The 15,294-nt window shown below is 41.6% G+C and overlaps 1 protein-coding gene across 1 annotated transcript in view; it reads left to right on the plus strand.

Annotated features, from left to right (window-relative positions):
- Positions 1-77: 77 nt before the first annotated feature.
- The window catches only part of zswim8 (zinc finger, SWIM-type containing 8), a 54,231-nt gene continuing 39,014 nt past the window's right edge, over positions 78-15,294 (plus strand). The window contains 1 exon segment of the mRNA XM_028603164.1: positions 78-1,880. Within this exon segment, the coding sequence (XP_028458965.1) occupies positions 1,703-1,880 (178 nt within the window). The 5' untranslated portion in view covers positions 78-1,702.

Below are 15,294 nucleotides of genomic sequence, written 5' to 3' on the forward strand. Positions count from 1 at the left end.
TTTGTTGACACCTCGCGTGATTGCACTCTTTTCCATCCGAGCTGTTCACCATCTGAGCGACTGCCTGTGTACAGTGTAGAGCTGGCAGCCGGAAGCTATGATCAGCTGATGGAGGAGGAGCCGCAAGAGAGGTGAGCCATCTTCCCCCGGCAGAGTGATAGAGCCTGGACGTGAGGGATACGGGAAATCATCTGGGGATCCCGGTGTCAAAGACGATTATAAGAGGCCACTGACAACCAGTGTCAGTCGGGAAGGAGGATATCCGAAGGACTCATCCGAATTTCTGCACCAGAGCTGACTGAGGAATATACCAGATTTTAACGTCAGAGAGGAGGCTCGTTATACTAATACAAAGAAAGAAAAACATTGAGCTAGGAGCGGGGATTAATATCGAAATATGAACCGTATGTGACCTAAGAAAATGCAAAAGTCCAGAAGATTTGCGATATAAATAAGCATGTAGTCCTTACAGTACGAAAGGTGTGTAGCATCACCAGTAAATGTAAACAAACAGCTATTCAAGCTAGCTGAAGTTAGCCGATTGGATGGTAGCTTTCTAGTGCTAGCTAATACATATAGCTTAGCTAATATAAGGTTGTTGTATCGAAGCAGAGCGAAGGTAAGCTGACCTGAAGAAACCTGTCGTCGGTTTAAAACTAAATCTAACCTCAATATAGTCGTCCGCAGCGGATGACAGTCGTTTGTGGTATCATAGTATGCAGTTATTGGCATAATTAGCCGTTCGGCTAACGTCGGCTAAATGATTTGCATTAGCAGCCCAGCATAAGAACATTAAACTAGCACACTAAATGTAGAACAAAGAAGACATTTGGCAATACTAACGCGACATGTGTTTTTGACACTGACTCGTTTAAAATATTTTGCTGTGAAAGAGATTAAACACTTCAAGGATTGGTGTAATTTAACTGTAAATGCTACATTAGATAATCTAGCTAGCTAGATACCCTGTGTTGATTGGCTGAAAAGAGTAGGACGCCGGGATGAAGGAAAACAATGGACTTCTTAAAGAAAAAACAATTGACTTCTTAAAGATTTAATCATATCCCTAGCCAGCGTGGTTGCAACTCTATGTGCATAACGTTAGTGGGTGGACATTTTCAGTTTGTCACTCCATACTCTTCGGTCTGTTTGACAGTAACTTTAACAGCACTTAGCTGAGTGGGGTGAGTTTGGCTCGTTTGTCCTCTCAGCGGCAGCAGTCGTTAATAGTACGTTACAGCCAAATAGACGACAGGGCCTGCTATTCAAAGAAATGGGCTGTAAAGGGAGCCACAACTCAGCCAGGCAGCATGAAGGGAATTGTTAAATCCATCGAAATGACTAGTAGTTTGATTTGAATATATAAGTACCCACCTCTAAACATAGGCAAAGTTACTTTTTAAAAGTTACTTTTTAATTGTAGTTTTGTTGTGTATATACTCCTACGGAGTATTTAAAGTAGACCACCGCATTGTCACTTTGTATTATGTAGCTGTGTTTGAGGGCCCAGCGGTAAGCCTCTCAGCTGTGTTTTGGTTGCTAGTGGTCTCCCCTCCCCCAGTCTTGAGACTCTTGATTCTCCCCGAGTGTTGGACACTGTCCGCCGGGATTCCCCTTGCTTTTTTTGGGGGGGGATTGAAGAAAGGCCGTGGCCTCAAGTCGCAGTCCTCTGGACTCCGAAGCAGTTTAAAAAGTGGATGTAATGGAACTGATGTTCGCCGAGTGGGAGGATGGGGAGAGGTTCTCCTTCGAAGACTCGGACCGGTTCGAGGAAGACTCTTTGTGCTCTTTCATCTCAGAGGCCGAGAGCCTCTGTCAGAACTGGAGAGGATGGAGGAAGCAGTCCGCTGGACCCAACTCCCCTACTGTCAAGATTAAAGGTTGGACAAGGATTTATTTACACACACACACACACACACACACACACACACACACACACACACACACACACACACACGTCCATTCATTTTAAATACCTTGAAATATTCCGTGTGAAAGGCTTTACTGAGTTTAATTACAACAGGGTTAAGGTCATGGTCAGTATTACCTGTTGCTGCCAAACCTTTATATTATATCTTATTATTCTAACATACAGATCAGTTGGAGTAATACAGTGGAGAAACATACTGGTTAGGGTTGTACTATTCCAAACACTTGGCTGTTGCTGATGTCTATGTTTCCAAGCAGGACTGAGAGATTAGTCACTGACCTTTTTTGGACTTAAGCAAAAGCATAGTGGCAGTTTTTCACAAATTAACCCACAAACTACTACTCCAGTCACAATCTCTAAGTCATTTGGAAGAGCACTTGTGCTGTGTATTTGAGTGATTATATGGTTTGTAGTTTTATGGACGTATCCTGGGAATGTGGAACCCACAATGTGTTTCCTCAGCATACTGTGTGTGTGTGTGTGTGTGTGTGTGTGTGTGTGTGTGTGTGTGTGTGTGTGTGTTGCTCTCTGAGGTGATTGTCCAGATACTCCTCCATGTTCTTGTTTACTTAACCCATCAACAGGCAGAAAGCCATGTGCCACGGGAACAGCAACCGGTGAAATTGAATGACACTAACTGCTTTTACATTCAACTACATTTTATTTATAGCGTCAAATCACAACAGAAGTTACCTCTAAATTAGTGTCGTATTGCCAGACCTTCCTCCACAGCACTGGGGAGGAAGGGCTGGCTAGTCCACAGATGTTTCCTGAATTGACAGGGATTTAGAATGCCAACACAAAGAAAGTGGAAGGTGAGGGACATCCGGAACTATCCCGTAAATGAGACGTCTCCGATATAGACCATCTTTAAATGAATAAAAAAAGGTATACACACAACTAGAGATGGTCCGATTCCATTTTTTGTTTCCTGATACCAATTCTGATACCTGAACTTGCGTATTGGCCAATACTGAGTACCGATCCGATACCATGTAGTGTGTCATGTATTTTATTATGTTTTAACAACTGTGTACTACTATCCCTGTATGGATGTGTAATGATTTCTATCTTTGTTGTCAGTCTGGCTCAGGTTAAACTCTTTGTGAAACATTAACTAGGGCTGTGCAATTAATCGAAATGTAATCGTGATTATGATTTTGGCTCCCAATGATCACAAAAACAGAATAATCGAGAAACAATTATTTAGCTGAATTACGTTTTGCAAGTAAACTGAAAAAATAAAGTTTAAATAGGAAAAGTATTAAGGCAAATTTCACAGTTGTATGTGTTTTTTTTTTTTTTCTAACAGCTGATTTATTTAACTTTTTCCACTATTTCTTAAGTTCAATAATTGCCACATATTTCCAGAAGTCAACAAGTAATCGTGTTAAATTAATGTGATTTCAATATTGATCAAAATAATCGTGATTGTATTTTTTTCCATAATCAAGCAGCCCTAACATGAACAAACACAAACAATGAATGCCACAGAATTTTCTTTTATTCTCCAGTTTGACAGTCAGTTATAACGGAAAAAGAAATAAACTACTTTAACGTAGATTTTCTTTAGGGCTTTATTATATGGTATCGGATCGGTGCATAAACTCCAGTACTTACCGATACCAGCGTTTTAGGCAGTATCGGAACATCTCTACACACAACTTAAAACTAGGGTGGGTACCGAACCCCGGGGCTAATGTGGCACCGGTGCCTAAACGACTGGTATCTACCGGACCGAATAGTAACGTGGATTTCGGTGACTCATTTCGTTGCCACTTAAATGCCTGCGCTGCTCTCTGATGCTCCGAAACGCTGTATTTCTATCCCAATGGCTTTAACGAGATCACTTGCAACTCCCAGACCGCAAGTCAGTCGGTTTCTCTCTGCCGTTGTTTTTTTACAGTGAGCCTAACATTAGCTACGTTAGCGCTTGTTAAGGCCCTGACACATCAGGCCGACGACTACCGCCGCCGACAGCCACCTGTGGCGTCGGCCCTCGTCGCCTTTGTCTGGGCCAAAAATTAGCACCGGAACACACCGCACAGACTACAGCCAACGAGCCAAGTATCACGTACGTTTTGCACATGCGTGCAATTAAATAACTCCCCATACCAGCAGGCGGCGGTAATCTATTCAGCATTCAACAACACATGGGATACCGGATACCTTTGCTATAATATCCACAACAAACGGCGTTTGCTCTAGCCAGGAAGACAGCGGTACTGGTACAGGCTTTCATCCGTTCTTTCGGCGAAGAAGTCTCCCTACAGTGGGAGCGAACTGGAGGCACCGAACGGCCCGCTACTGGCTCGTTAGCTAATGTTAGCTTGCTTATTTCCTCCACCCAACATGCCTTTATCATACACTGGTTAACTTTTTAAAATTAGACAAACAAACATGTCACTCATCTAGCGATAGGAATGTGCTTTCCTTAGATTTGACAAGAGCGTGTGAATTTAACATTAAGTTCTTACATTTTACTAATTTAGAGGCCGGCCCGGCTGGCTGGTAAGCTAGCTAGCTTGCTTGCTATGGGGCTAATTGTTTAGCTGTGCAGAGGGTTCAGAGAGAGGTCTATTACTGTCTTTATATTAAATATCACGGTGTAGGATATTAGTTTATTAACGTTAGTTTATTTTGTAATGTGTAGGTATGTAGAGATCTTTTAAAAGACATAAATATGCCTAAACGTAGTTATGTATATCTCGTTTGCCATCTTATGAACATAATGTGCAAAAATTGTTATTCCAATAGTTCAAACCTGTGTGTTTTTAGAAGGAACATTCAAACGTTTTGATGTGTATTGGATGGATCAGATTGTTGAACGCCGTGCCTGTGTTTGCCTCTCTCCTCTCTCACTCTCCGGGCAACCCCACCCCCACTCGCTCTCACGTGAACTCTGATTGCCAGACCTATCTCCGCAGCACTGTGAAGTCTCAGTAACATGAACCATTTCAATTAGCTGGATACATGGTTAAACATCGTTTGCCGTGTGTACTTTGACCACAGCAATCCTACCAATCGGTCCCAAAACGTCCCAGTCAGAGAGTAAATGCTGTAAACGTATTCTTTGTAAATCTTTACAATCATTCATTGAAACAGGTCTATCTTATTGCATGTTCCCAATTTTTTTCAAAACTTGCAGTTTTCACCATGTGGCTAGGTAGCCAGAAGTTTGTTGCTGTTTCCCGTAGCAAAGGGATTTTGAGAACGACAACACAAAGAGAGCGGAAGGTGAGGCTTTATGCTTCTATTATCCAGACTAGCTCCCATACACAATGGAGGGAGACACAGCTTTGGCTACAGTTTTAGTTGTTTATTTGCGCAGCTGTATATTTTGTTAAGCAAGAGAGGAAAACCTGTATTTGTACCAGTGTTTTCGTTGGTAAAGTTCCGTTGTGGCAGCTGCCACGGCGAAAAACGCTGAAGGTCAGTAGTTAATGGATGTAACTTCAGTTCTAGGAGTAGGAGTGAGACGGCGCCTGGACGCCGGTGAGAGATGTGACCCATGACTATCATAGTTTATGAAGATGACATCGGCAGTGACAGCACAAATTTCATACACACACACATAACGGCGATGGCCTGCGCATTCAACCCATGCTGGACTCGTTTGTATGAGTCAGCTGTCACTCTGTGAGTAGAGAATCCAGTCTGCAGTGGAGTTCAGACACTTCACTGATAAACTAGAGAAGTGTACAGTAACAGTCGGCTTCATGATCAAAGAAAGTTTTTGTATCATTCACACTTTAGTCCATTGCGCTCTCTCTCTCTCTCTCTCTCTCTCTCTCTCTCTCTCTCTCTCTCTCTCTCTCTCTCTCTCTCTCTCATCAGTCTGTTATTTTTGTTGAAAACAGCTGAAGGAGCATTCTCAGAGAAAGGCCTGTTTTTATTCAATATAGTCAATGTAATTATGTAATCATCTACATGTGTTGCAGCTGTATATTTTCAAACGGGGAAGAAAACCCTGTCTTTGCATTTTATTTTGATATGCCTGTGACCTCTCACATGTTGCTTTGACTTACAACGGAACATGTATCCTTCTTTGGATAAAATATGGAGATATATATTGTGTATCGCTACTCAGTCTAAAACCTATCAATTAGTGCTGTCAGTTAACGCAAACCCATTTTAACGGGGACAATGTTTTTATATATATCATATCACACAACATCTGTTCTCCCCTTGGCCAGCAAAAAGTAAAAAAAAAAGAAGAATGCGCTGATGGTGGTGATGAGGTCATCACCGCGGTGATGCGGTTATCGTCACAGCCCTAAAGCTGCCTACTGCTTGGATTGAAGGTTTTTTGCCATCGATAGTTGTATAGGCCAACTGATGAATCTGTCAAGTCAATTTTAGTTATCTAGCCCAATATCACAAATCCCCAATTTGCCTCAGGGGGCTCTACAATCTGTTCAGCATATGAAGATTCACCTTCTCAACAGTAGAGAAGAAAAAAAAAGAGAGGAGAGAACAGTCCTACCAAATGCAATGTTTTTAATCCTTATAAAGGGATGGGAGCACAACAAAAGAACAGGGACAGGTGTGTGCAGAGCCTGTTGGCCATCTGCTGAGCAGCTGCAGAAATAAGGTGGGGGAGGGGAACAGTAACAAGTATGGTATGGGCAGGTATATGCTGTGGGGGTTTCTTCAGGTGAAATGCATGGCATAGTAATGATTGACTGCGAACTTCCACGACTGAAACTAAAGCGGTACGTACAACATTCAGTATTTATATTTATATTTATATTTCAGTGAGTCAGCATGCCCAATACCAGGACCTCTCCTAAGTGGAATGCAGCCATCATTAGTGGTTTTGAATACACCTGTGCTTTTCCTACTATGACATGTCAACATCTCTGCTGTGAAAAAGGTCTATTCACCGTATCCTGTAGTTAGACGAGTCCATACATACCCATCTCATCTCCGTGCGTGTCGTAACTCTGTCTGACGCACTCACCACTAGACTAGCTTAGCACAGATGCTGGAGGTAACCGGCTCCATCTAGCCTACTGCTCCCAGTAAGTGACAAAATGACACCAACATGTTCCTATTTACATGTTGTGATTTGTATAGTCACAGGGTGTAAAAATAACAAGGTCACATGAGACACAGCCATCTTCTATCTGAGGGGGGTACGGTGAATAAGCTAAAGTCCCAATAAGTCGGCGAAGAAAAAGACACAGGAATTATTTAAATAAAACGTGTTTTTGCCGTTTCATCACTAGAAATGCAACTGTAGCAAGCATCTCACTAGGGCTGCTCGATTATGGAAAAAAATAATCACGATTATTTCAGTCAATATTGAAATCACGATAATTTAACACGATTACTCGTTGACTTCTGGAAAGATGTTGCATTTATTTATAACACAAAAAAAACACATACAACTGTGAACTTTGCCTTAATACTTTTACTATTTAAACTTTATTTTTTCATTCAGAACACAAGAGAAAATAAGAGTTGACTTGCAAAACGTAATGACCTAAATAATTGTTTTTCTCAATTATTCTGTTTTTGTGATTATTGGGAGCCATAATCACAATTCAATTTCAATTAATTGCACAGCCCTACATTTCACTATCACTAACGTTATCCACATTCATATTTAGACTAGAGATGCACCGATTACAACTTTCTAGGCCGATTCCAATTTTCTTTGAGTTAAGCCTGTGCAAAAAGTCATTTGTTTTTGGTGTCGTCCCTCCACACTCTACTTTTTCCTTGCAGGTGTTGCATATTGCAAACTTGTTCTCTTCTGCACACACGCTGAAGAATGTCCAAACAGCTGACATGTTGCAGGTTAATTCATGAGGTTCCCTACATGTGTGAGAATGGCGCGGACACACCAGGAGCGGGTACGCGCCACACATGGTGGAAAAGTTGAGAGAAAGGAAAAAGAGACTGTGCTGTGGCGTCCGTGTGTGCGTGCGTCCTTGAGAACTGTAACTCGTATAACTTCTGTTGTCAGTTAATTGTAGCGTTGACCGGCATGAAATCGGCATATGTCAGACTGATCTGCTGCTCGCCGGTCATGGCCGAACACGTGAAAACCGGCCAATTCTGGTCACCGGCTGCTCTATCGGCGCATCTCTAATTTAGACAAAACAAATTTAGCTACAAAAAGCCTGGAAAGTCTGAAGTTAGAACGGAAGTACAAAGAGTGGTTGTTATGGAGATGATACAGCGTCTCGTCTCATTGGTGTAAACTGGCAGCTTTCAGAATGCTGCAGACAAGTTTCAACTCTTAATAATCTTTGGTCTGAACTGTGCTTTGTTTGCAAGTGATCAGGTTTGATTTGTGGGTCCTCACCAACCTGTGGGCGTGGTAAGGGACTGAAATTTGGCACCAATTGAATTATGACCTCTGTTGGTACCAACATTATTGGATAAACCAGGTTTTCGGTTATTCCTCTCTTGCTGATTGAAACAGCATGGCTAATCTCGTTATTTTAGCTTAAAAGTCCACTTGCTGTCACGGTGACGGATGAAAAACGAGGCTTGTTTAGAATTGGCTCAGTTTTGTTGCAGCCAGCGTAATAAAGATAACTTGCTCCTCTATCATGAGCAGCCTGTCTAATCTCCACTCGGGTATTACACATCATGGTAACACACCCATGGCCCGTGTCGTCTTTCTGCCTACTCGACTTTGCAGCTTTGTTATCACCTGATTGCCTTTGATGTCACAAAACTGGAAAGGAAAAATGGATTTGCAGCACACAATAAAAAGGAGTGATCCGTAACACATCAAATAAACATAGATTTGGACAGGTGCTATGAAGAGCAGCCTGAGTGTGTGTTTGAAATGGTGGAGGAATCCTTTATTGGTTAGAGAAGGGAAACAAAGAAAGCAGGGTACAGTCAGCAGAACTGGGGAGCAGGGAGGGAACGAGGAAGGCAGCGAGACAACCCTAGTGACCCAGTGAAAAGAGTGAATGAGTCCTCAGCTACGGGAACAGCTGTCGTAGCGGCTTCCCTCTGTGCTTGCAGCTGATTGGTGGACAGCTTGCTGTCATTAAGCTGCAACAGCCAATCATAGGCTAGCAACATGGATTCTGTTACTACCCAGCCAACCCTCTCTCTTCAGGGTTTAGCTCTTTACTGTTGGACAGTCAGACGGCCCCAGTTGCTCCTACTGTAATGTACAAAACACATTCAAATGTAGACAGCACACTCGGTCTCCCCTGCAGGAATTATATTAAGGTGATGATGGAGATCAGTCAGGCTGCAGTTTTACAATACTACCCCCCAAATTCAAAGACCACAAATAATGACATAAATGTAATCTTTTCACATTTAGTAGTTTACGTTCATCCTTGACTTGTTGCACAAAAGGAAAGCATTGCATGTGTGAAAAAGGGTAGTTAATAGAAAAAAATAAGTAGTAATACAACAGTATTGACATTATTAGTGACAGCAGAAGTAGTAATAGTGAGTGGTAAATTGTTGGCTCGGAAATCAGTTTAATATAAAATATCTATTTTACATGAAGGTTAAAATGGTACCTGACATTTATTTCATGAATTAGTTACATTGTAATTGCCTTAGTAATACAGGGCTGTAGCACTGAATCTGTTGAGGCCAAAACCTTATTAGCACAAACAAAAATACTATAACTCTAAGATAAAAGCACCAAAAACACAACTGACACATGTACACTAAGTAGTTTTAGAACACCCCAATTTTTCCAGGTTTTTATTGAAATTCATGCACTTCAATGTCTTATTGTACTCTGAAATGAAAGAATAAAACAAATGAACAATTTAAGTTAAAAAAGAAATCATGGAATCAATTTATAAACCAAAATGTATTCTAAATGTTTGACTCATCAAAGTAGCCCCCTTTGGCCGATATAACAGCTGAACACACTCGTGGCATTCTTTCTACAATGGAAATCAAATATTCTTCAGAAAGTTCTTCCCAACTCTGTTGCAGAAGTTCCCATAAATGTGTGGCCCTTGGAGGTTGCTTTGCTTTCACTTTTCTGTCCAGTTCATCCAAACCAGCTCAATGGGGTTTAAGTCTGGTGACTGTGCTGGCCACTCCATGTTTTTAAGCTTACCATCTTGATCTTTTTTGCTAAGGTAGTTCTGGCATAGCTTGGACTTATGTTTCGGGTCATTATCTTGCTGTAGGATGAACCCCTGACCAACTAGGCCCATACCAGAGGGTACTGCATGGCGCTGCAAAATGCTGTGGTAGCCGTTTTGGTTCAGGGGGCCTTTCACTCTGTACAAATCACCGACCCTGGATCCAGCAAAACAGCCCCAGACCATCACGCTTCCTCCTCCATGTTTGACAGTTGATGTCACACACTGAGGAACCATCCTTTCGCCTACTCCACGGTGTACAACAATCCTGCGTGATGAACCGAAGATTTCAAATCTTGATTCATCAGTCCATAACACCTTCTTCCAGTCTTCAGTAGTCCATTGAAGATGTTTCTTGGCCCAGGCAAGCCTTTTTTTCTTATTCTACTTCTTAGCAATGGCTTTCTTGCTGCAACTGGACCTATCAAACCTGCAGCTCCAAGTCTTCTCTTTCCAGTTGAAACTGAGACTTCTTATTACGACCACTATTAAGCTGTGCTTGAAGCTGTTGTCCTGTGAGCCGCCTATCACACAAGCTGTTGACTCTCAGAAACTTGTCTTCTGATTCTGTTGTGGCTTTGGGTCTGCCAGACCTCTTCCTGTCAGAGTTTCCTCCAGTTTCTAAGTGCCTTTTGATGGTGAAGAATACTGTACTCACTGACACCTTGACTTTCTTGGCAATTTCTCTGTAGGAAAGACCAACATTCTTAAGTGTTATGATGGTCTGTCTCTCTTCCATTGTTAATTGCCTTTTTCCCGCCATTTTTATGGCAACACACTACTTTCTGCAGTACAATACTGTTCATATAATGCTCACGAGGGTACAGTACCACGGTGTGTTCCAACAATACTTTTATACAAACAGAGGGGGTTGGAAGTAATCCAGACCAGTTGGAACACCTGTGGGAATTGGTAGCACCAACTTTCAAAGCTTGATCAACCTCATTGCTGCAGAACAGCTTTACGTTGTTAACCCATTTCTTGTTCCCTGAAAAAGGCCTTTTTGTAAAATTCTGAAATCTACATAATTTTTTTTTAGTTTTGGGTAACCTAACTTTTTTTTTTTTTTTAAACCTCAGGCAGTTCACCGCTTACCTTTGTACCATTTCAAGCTATTCATTGGACTTGAACTGCTAAAATTTCAATAAAAACAAAATTGGGGTGTTCTAAAACTTTTGACCGGTAGTGTATATAGTTTTTATTGGTATGAATTATGTAATTTAACAACACAAGGCAAGAAACGTTCTGATAAGTTCATAGTATCAGCAGAAAGTCAAAGATAAAAACTATTATGGTGAAAGACAAGCCAGTTGTTGAGCTTACAGCTCTGGACAGTTTGTCCTCCTCAAACTCTCAGTGAAGTGAGTGCAACCGTAGCTACACACTGTAAACCCAACTGCTCAAATTCATTTCATTGGAGTAAGTACTGTCAATTTTAAAGGACAAATCCAGCGCAAAATTAACCTATTTACCTAATTAGCTGATAATGCTAGTCGTCGGGGTAAAGTAAAAAGAAATCTCTATTTCTACACCACTAACATGGCTCAAAACAGCACCACACTTCCACGGTAGCATAATGAGGGTCCCTACATGTAAACCCAAGCATTGAGAACTTTGTAAGAGTACAGACAGTTTATTAAAAAGATAGTTTATAAAGACCGTACCGTTCACGTATACAGGCGGGCGCCATCTTGGGAAAACAGTCACGACAGTCGAACAGCAAATGCCGTGCTTGAGCTACGTTACTGGTTACTGGTGGCACGGCGTTCGTCATTCGTATCTCTCCCACCGTCTCTCCTGGAAGGCATTCATGTTGAAAATGTCTTTTATTAGGAGTAACCCCTTGAGATGCAGCATCTCGTTTTCAAGGGGGTCCTTAACAATAAATAAATAAACAGTACAATCATAAGTAGACACAACAAAACGGACACAAAAACAGACCCGAAAAAACAAACGTCATAATCAGTCAGTCATAATCAAGTTTGAGGCAGAGTAAGAATGAAACTGGATATACATAATCTCAGAAGAGGTGTTATCATGGTATCGTAGAGGATTATGGACCGGTACAGTTGGTACGGTGATAGGGAAAAAGAGCATTTTTAAAGGAGTGGAGAGATAGAATGGATTGAATGTTTACAGGTATTCATAGTGATATAATGGGCCCTATTTTAACGATCTAAGCACACGGCGTGGAGTGCCTGGTGCAGGTTCGTTTAGGTCATGTACGAATCCACTTTTGCTAATTTAACGCCGGGCGCATGGTTCTAAAGGGTTGTCCTTAGTGTCTTCATTAATCAGAGGTGTGTTTTGGGCGTAACATGCAATCAACCAATCAGAGATCATCTCCCATTCCCTGTAAAAGCCAGGCGCTGTAATCTTTTGCATGTTGTGTGTGTAACAAGGATAGTGTGTGCGCTGTGCACAAGCCTTTTAATTTGCTGTTAAAATAACAATGAAATGCTGCGTTATTGACTTTAGACCAGGTTTTTGTTGGTCAATGGTGCAATTACTTCCCGCTGCATCAAGATAGCAATATGCCCAGAATGCACCTGAACACACCTCCCTGTAAGACCAGCATGCCCATGGGCCATAGATGGGCGCAGGTGCATTTGCTGTTTAAATGACGCGGGCGCCGGAACGGTCTTAAAGTGTAACTCGTTTTTGGTTATATGGCCTTTTGAATGGGAGTGGTAGGGGCACTACTATGATCGCATCAAAATCACTATTTTTAAAACACTAAGAAGGCTCGACACAACATGAGACTTTGCTCCAAGTATCACCAGGGGCTCTACACATGACCTCAGCATTGAGAACATCGTTTGTGTTCACAGAGTTTATTAAAAAAGGTTTTGAACAACTCAATGTAGCTGTTGGTTTGTATGCTATCCGCCATCTGGCCAGTCAAAAAGAGTTGATCTCTGAATGTGAATGAACGGACTCCATAGGAGGAAATGTCATTCTTATATGAGGCTCCTTTTTCAACTACCAGGTCAATATTGTTTTTCACTAATGACAAAACAACAAATTATCGGTGCATTTATATGGAACTAAGCTTTAGGAGCTTCCCATCTTTACTCTCCTCCCTCGACTCTTTGACTAGCTAGATGGACGGCGACCGGAAAAACCAACTGCTACAGTGAGTTGTTCAAAACTTTCCTTTTTAGTAAACAAAGTTCTCAATGCTGAGTTCATGTGTAGAGCCCCTGGTGATACATGGAGCAAAGTCTCATGTTGTGTCAGCCTGAATCAGTTTCTAGATAAATTCAGAACATGAGAGCATTACATTACATGTCATTTAGCTGACGCTTTCATCCAAAGCAACTTACAATTGCTATATATGTCAGAGGTCGCACACCTCTGGAGTAACCAGGGGTTAAGTGTCTTGCTCAGGGACACATTGGTTGATGTATCGCAGTGGGAATTGAACCCGGATCTCACACACCAAAGGCACGTGTCATATCCACTGCGCCATCACCACCCCCGGTACTCAGAGCAGTCCCAGTACTGTAATGAAAGGAAGGAAGACAAGGTTGGTTTGGATACGCTCACATGTCGACTGAATGAGTTTTGAGTTCGCACAGGATAGATTATTTTGCAGCAAATGCTTCAATATTGTTACAATGTGGGCGCCCGGATAGCTCAGTTGGTAGAGCGGGCGCCCCTATATACGGTTTACTCCTTGACGCAGCGGGCCCGGGTTTGACTCCGACCTGCGGCCCTTTGCTGCATGTCATTCCCCCTCTCTCTCCCCTTTCAAGTCTTCAGCTGTCCTATCGAAATAAAGGCCGAAAATGTCCACAAAAATAATGTTTAAAAAAATAATTACAATGCAAATTACTGCTTTACATTTATATTTTGTAACAAATCAATTTGCTAAGTTTATAACATTGAAGGCATCATTTAAGAGAGGGGTGGGAAAAAAATCGTATGTATTGTGATTTTTTTTTTTTTTTTTTGTGTCGATTTTTAAATCGATTTCTTTTCTCCAGAATCGATATTTTTTATTTTATTTATTTTTACTAATGATTCACCTAAACATTTTTTGTTTATACGGTACATAAATATCAGTTTCCAGCAAAACCGAGTGAAAGCAGAAAACGCAGAATATATGTGTTCTGTACTTCTTGACAAATGAAATAACTGTCAGACTGACAGACCTGTGATGTGCATTATTAGTTTAGAAATGTCTCATGATATATTGTCTCTAGAAATGTAGTGTTCAACTTTTCCCCAATACTCAATACTATCCAATCGCAGTACTTCTAGAATCGCAATAAATGAAAAAAGCGATACAAATCGTATCGGCACCCATGTATCGTGAAAGAATCGAATCGGGACAAAAGCATATGGTCCCAGCCCTGATTTAAACTAGTCATATCAGTCATAAAGTAACCGTCCCCCGTCCCCCCCCACACCTGGTTTTAAACTTATGTGGGAAGAAAAGCCTACACAACATATGAGTGATGCTAGTCTGCTTGTCTTGATGGATTCCCTATACCCTGTAACCATGAGACCCTGAGGCATTATATGAACGGTGTTTTTTTACCTCCATATTAGGTCAACGGCAGCACAAGAAGTGGCTTGGAAATGAGCTCTGTAATCTGAGACCCATTACTTCTCTCAGTGGCAGACCACTGTGCTCTCAATAAGACTCTTGTCATTGTGGTTATGCTGCCCATTCTACACACACACACACACACACACACAGACACACACACACACACACACACATTAGGGCTGTCAATTGATTAAAATGTTTTATTGCGATTAATCGTATGAGTGTTCTAGTTAACTCTAACTTTAAGTGAAAGTTAGCAGAGTTCTGTGCTGCCATACATGCTGATGAATGGCAGAAGTACCCTGATGTCCTTGTTTATCTGCCGGTTAAACTCCCGTTGGATGACGGCAGTGCTTAATTTGTAAATCGGGAGGTCCCGGAGCACAGAGGGGGGGTGGATCCGACGACTCAAAGCGGGGGTTGGAAGTAACGAAACAAAGAAAATGACACTGCCTACGTAGCTTGTCTGACTATAAAAACCTAAACAATGCTGTGTGTACGTCAGGGCAATATTTATTTCAGAACGTGCACTACATCGGTGCGAAATGTAAAAATATATATATATTTCGGCAGAAACGTTTTTTGCTTGTTTGGGATCTGACTCGCCAGCGTATTTGAACAAGTTAAGCAAACTTTGTTGTCTTTTTGACATTTTTCCCTTGAGTGAAATTAGGGTATGACAGCATTATCAACCAGCACAAGCGCTTGTGTCA

Source organism: Perca flavescens, chromosome 17, assembly GCF_004354835.1.
Source record: "Perca flavescens isolate YP-PL-M2 chromosome 17, PFLA_1.0, whole genome shotgun sequence".
Classification (NCBI taxonomy): domain Eukaryota; kingdom Metazoa; phylum Chordata; class Actinopteri; order Perciformes; family Percidae; genus Perca; species Perca flavescens.